Source organism: Lolium rigidum, chromosome 4 (genome assembly GCF_022539505.1).
Source record: "Lolium rigidum isolate FL_2022 chromosome 4, APGP_CSIRO_Lrig_0.1, whole genome shotgun sequence".
Lineage (NCBI taxonomy): Eukaryota > Viridiplantae > Streptophyta > Magnoliopsida > Poales > Poaceae > Lolium > Lolium rigidum.
In genome coordinates this window covers 221,515,018-221,520,552 of record NC_061511.1, presented here as the reverse complement: position 1 = coordinate 221,520,552, position 5,535 = coordinate 221,515,018, and the positions used below count along the sequence as shown (strand labels likewise).

The following is a 5,535-nucleotide window of genomic DNA, read 5'->3' as shown; positions in this document are numbered from 1 at the left end:
AGTGAATCATCCGAGCAAGATGAAATCAGTCCCGAAGGATTTTTTTGGTTAAGGCCACTAAGTAGAATGTAATTAATGGAATGGTTCCACACTTGACATTCATTCTCATGTTCGGTTGGGAGAAAGGAATGAAATGGAGTGGTGCAAAAAAGAGAATATTCCCACTAGATGTGGAATGGAGTGGTTCCACCGAATCAGTGGAATATGCATGTTCTCTCTCACCCCATCTCTTTCGTCTATGGCAAGGTGTGGCTACAGGGCAAAGGCGGCGGCAAAAAGAAAAAAAAGGAGGCGGTGGCGAAAAGAAAAAAAAGGAGGCGGCACCAGAAGAAGATAGAGAAGAGTCGGGGTCTCGTTTTTTTTAACACCAATTTGTCTTGTCTGATTGGTTCTTCTTGAGGATAAGATTGGAATTTGCATTTTCTTTTGGAAAATTTCAGTGATTGTCATTTGGAATTGTTTCCACCAGAAGTAGACGATAAGTACCGTACTACCGTAGATGTAAGAATTTCGTATATGGAAAATTTAGGTAGTAAGTAATGGAACTGTAGTGCTGAAATTATGAATATTAAATTTCAATTAGGTGCTAATAATTATTCTAGAGGTTAGTTGAACTAAATCTACTCGATCCCATCTCTCGGACCAAACGCCGGATGGAACCATTCCATTCCATATTTTCAGCAACAACTGAACAAACGAATGGAATCAGCCCATTCATTACATTTTTTCCGAGGTGGATGGAACCATTACATTACATTATATTTCACTTGGTTCCTAAACCAAAACACACCCTAACAAATCAATCTATATTTTCTGCACTTCGTCCTCTTTCTCTATATCTCCATTTTTTCTCATCCCCTAACAATATCCTCTCAAACGAGTAGATTTAGACATTTAAAAAAAAACAGAATGGAAGTTAAATATTTCAGAAAAATTTAAATTTCTACACTGATACATATATAGTTGTAGAACATTTTTCTGTACTTTTGGCTACACAAAAATAACAAATACTCTAACTAGGCATTATTTTTGTATTTTTCGTCTTCACATTTTTCGCTAATGTGTTGATCACGTATGAAAATATGATTCTATATGTAGTTGCATTTTTTTTCTTCAGAATTGTTTTAGACGAAACACTGGAGTTTTCTGAATTTAAAAACTTTGGGTTCACTAACACAAACACAACCAATTACACTTGGGACGCAGGCAACACTAACACAACCAACACTGAAAGTCATTTGTTGGTCCTGTCGTTTCCCTATAAATAGATTCCCATGTCTAGTAGAGAAACAAGGCGACACTTGGGACACATATAGCTAGCTACGGCACCATTTCTAGAGTTGCAATAGTCGATCGGAGGAGAATGGCACCCACCGGGAACGCTCCCGTGTCGTCGCCGAAGCTTGGAGCAGGAAGCATCCCCGTTCCATGGGAAGAGCTCCAGGGCTCCTGCTCGTGGGAAGGGCTCCTGGACCCGCTCGACGCCGACCTCCGTGCCTCCCTCATCGCCTACGGCGAGCTCGCTGAGGCCGCGTACGACGGGTTCGACGCCGACGAGAAGTCGCCGCACGCCGGCTCGTGCATGTACACCCAGGCCGGCCTGCTCGCCGCCTCCGGCGTGTCCCACCCCGAGTACTACACCGTCACCAAGTTCCTGCAAGCGACCTCGGAACCGCGTGGGCAGTCGCCGGAGTCGGAGTCGACGGCGATAGGCAAGGCCTTGTTCGTGCAGCAGCCGGAGAAGCCAGGGCGGACCAACTGGATCGGGTACGTGGCGGTGGCGACGGACGACGGTGTGAAGGCTCTGGGGCGGCGCGACATCGTCGTGGCCTGGCGCGGCACCGTGAACATCCTGGAGTATCCCAAAGACGTGGAGTTCCGGTACAAGTCCGCCGCGCAGGTGCTGGCCGGCGATTTCCCCGACGCAATGGTCCGCTCTGGCATCCTTGACGTGTACACCACGAACAACCCAGTTGAGAACCATATAATGCCCATGATCGTAAGGAACAGCGCCAGAGATCAGGTGAAACTTCGTTCGAGCCTTACTCACTCTTAATTACGAGCAACTTCACACTCTTCGTCGTTATAATTAAGCGCTCACGCTTGCATGCATGTACAATTAAGGTGCTGGCGGAAGTAAGGAAACAAGTGGAGGCGTACAAGGAAGAGAAGACCAGCATCACCGTCACCGGCCACAGCCTCGGCGCCTCACTCGCCACCCTCAACGCCGTCGACATTGTGGCCCACGGCTACAACGTCCCCGGCTCCAGATCGGAGCAGACGCCATGCCCGGTGACGGCGATTCTGTTCGCGAGCCCGCACGTCGGGGATGACAACTTTAAGTCCGCCTTCGCCTCCTTCGCTGATCTCCGTGCCCTCCACGTGAGGAACGCCGGCGACAAGGTGCCGCCGGCAAACGAAAACATGGACGTGGCCACCGTGGTTCTGCACATCGACACGGACAGGTCGCCCTACCTCAACCTGCGCCCGAACGATGACGTCACACGCCACAACCTCGAGTGTTACCTGCATGGGCTTGCTGGGGACGGTAAATCAATCGCCAGGACCTTATGGCGCCCGCACCTAATCGCCATAGTAACTTATATGTGGTGTCATGCATTGTGTCATTTATTATGTTGTAGACTTATTTTGCCTTGGGGTGTGTGATGTTATAGTAACATAGCTAGTTACCACCTCACTCTTTTTTTTCATTTATTCGCATGCCATGTTACCAAAATGCCTTGAGATGTGTGATGTTACTAGCTATGTTACTCCCACTATAAGCAGTCTTATGCGGAAGGAGGAAGACGCATGCGTGATGGCGAGCTAGATCGAACGATTCATCTACGCCCATCGTATGGCTCCGGACCCGGGGGATCGGGTGATTTGATCCCCGAGGGACGACCAGCGCTGTCCAACTAGAATTGACTATCCGCGTGTTCCCAGAGAAGTAATACAGATGCGAGTTTGTTTCGTCTCCACGACGCGCGCGAGAAGGCAAGAAAATCAACAGATACGTCGAAGCAGACGGCCACCGTCGGAAGAATCAGCGGCAGCTAGCGGCGGAACTGGGATTTGTTGAGCTCGATGGTGTTCTCGGCGGGTAGAGGAATAGGTGGTTACAGACAGGCCAAGGGCAGAGCCCGATCGTTCCCTTGTAGAGCCGACAGGCGCGGTCCTCCCCAAAAATCCCCGGCGTTGCCGCGCCGACTGGCCAGTCCCCTGGCCGATGGTTTCAACGGCGTGTTCGCGAGCGTCGGACAGTATTCAGCCCGGTCCTACACGGCAATTACGCCCAACGCAGCCCCTGCCCTGAGCCCTGGCCGATACGTAGGCAGCGCGCCCTCCACGGCGAGGCTCCCGACGCGGCCTGGCCATCCACGGTGAGTACTAAGAGGCCGCGGACATCGATTGATTCGGCCACCACGACGCAGACACCATGGCCACATCGACGCTGCGGCCACCGCCCCCTGCGTACAGTCAGACGACCCAGCAGCAGAAACAGCGTGGTGCACGCACGAGACCAACCTCGCTCGGCGGGCTTCCCGTCTCAGGGCGTGGTACACAGACGACCCAGCACAGCGGGCGCGCGGACGAGCTCCCTCTGCGCGGCGGCGGAAATCGGCGGACTCCCGTCTCAGCAGCAGCAACAGCGTGCACGCGCCGGTTGCCGCCACAGAGCGCACGGCCGAGCTCCCTCGGCACGGCGGTGATCGTCGGGCTACCGGTAGACGGGCACATGGCGCGCTGGCCGAGCTCCCTTGCACAAATCCACCCGCCACAGAGAATTCGGGGAGGAGAAAAGAGGCTGCTTTCACGCTATGGCCGATCACCATGGACGCCGGTGGTGAACGTTGCTGTGGCGGACGAGTGCATAGACGCAGCCTGCCTTGCTTGGTTGGTCGACCGATGTTATGGGAAGAGTCGTGCTATACACACGACAAAATTCGTCCGATACTCGTACGATCCTACGTGGGTAAGAATCCTCTCGCGCGAGCAAACTCGGTTTGGGTTTGGGCTGCGCTGACACTTTGGTTGGCCCCACCTGCCAAATATTCTTTTCTTTTTTTACTTTTCCTTATCCTCTTTCTTTGCTTGGGCGGACTCTTCTAGTTCTAGTAGAAGCGGCCCTCGCGAATCACCATTTGCTGACTCGACATGAAATCAAGAGATGCTGCTCGATGGAAGCTCTGATGGCAGAGGTGAGTGCTAGTTATTTTGTACTCATTTTCCTGTATGAGCACTCCCTTGTAGCATAAAGATTTTCTTAGAGCATTTCCACCGACGGCTCCTAAATAGGCGCCGACAGGGACGCCAGCACTGCCGTATAGAGACGCTGGCAGAGCATCCTCTATTTGGGGCTGCTGCTCCCACACCAGCGCCCCCAAACCGGCAGCCGATAGATTTTGAAAGTTAAAATCAAATATTTAAAACGATATTCATACGAAACTCGAACGAAATTTGTACAAATTTAATGTGAATTTAAAATAATAAAAAAATCTAGCGGCGCTCGGGAGTCGAAGGCGCTGAAGTCCAGGTCGTCGCCGTCGTCGCTGGATGCCCCGAAGGACCAGCTGTCGTCCTTGTCGGCCACCTCCTTGTCGGCCTTCTCCTCCTTTGGCGCCGGCAGCTCCGATGGTCCGGCGAGGTCGACGAAGTTGGCGCCGTGGTCCCTGGCGGACCACGCCGCCGCCTGTCGCGGGTCCAGCGTAATATGCCGGTAGTCCTCGTCGACGGAGCGGCCGATCATGAAGTTTAGGCCGGGGAATTCCTTCTCGTCGTCGTCACCATGGAAGGCCGCCTGCGCCTGCGCCTCCTTCTCCCACCATTGTTTCTTCGCCGGCGGAAGTGGTGGCGAGGCCGCGGCGTCCTCCTCCTTGACGCGGGGGCGGTGGCCCGACCCCGTCGTCCGATGGGCCAGAGCAGAGGACGCGTGCCTCACGTCGTCGCGGATGACGACGCCTCCGGAAGGAGGCGCGGCCTGTGCCATGCACGCCGCATGCGGGAAGTACAGCGGGTCGCGCTGGCGGAAGCCGTACTGGCGAAGTGGGGTGTCGACATCGCGGCTGTAACACCAGGCACGGTGGCCGACGGTGTTGATGCGGCCGCGCGAGCGGTCGGCTGCCCGCGCGAGCTCGACGGCGCGCTCATCTTCGAAACATCGCTGCCAGGTCGGGCTGTCGACCGCGTTGACCGACAAGTTCCTCTCCGCCGGCATCATCAGGCTCCGCCGTTCCCTCACGAGGGCTCGCGTCTGCGGTCCTGCCGGTGGTGACGGTGGCACAGCGAAGCCGGCGTTGGAAACGTTCCAGACGTGCGGCGGTTTGTACTATACTGGCACGGGGATGCGGTGCCAACCTCCCCGCGTAGTTTTTGATGCGAACCGCCACGTTGTCTTGCTGACAAGGTATCCCCACCTGCGAAAACCGTAGTTCCGCGAGGCGCCGACGCGCCCGATTCACGCCCTTCGCCAAGAGGCCGGCACGGGTTGCCGGTGCTTTTATTGGTCTCGAAAAAGCACCGCCGTTATTTGGA

General features: G+C 54.3%; 1 protein-coding gene across 1 annotated transcript; it reads left to right on the top strand.

Moving 5' to 3' along the window:
- Nucleotides 1-1,306: 1,306 nt before the first annotated feature.
- LOC124648299 (phospholipase A1-II 7-like) lies at nucleotides 1,307-3,060 on the top strand. The gene is made up of 3 exons (XM_047188087.1): nucleotides 1,307-2,023; nucleotides 2,125-2,595; nucleotides 2,947-3,060. Exons 1-3 carry the CDS (start codon nucleotides 1,364-1,366, stop codon nucleotides 3,058-3,060), a joined length of 1,245 nt encoding a protein of 414 aa, XP_047044043.1. The 5' UTR covers nucleotides 1,307-1,363.
- Nucleotides 3,061-5,535: the final 2,475 nt, after the last annotated feature.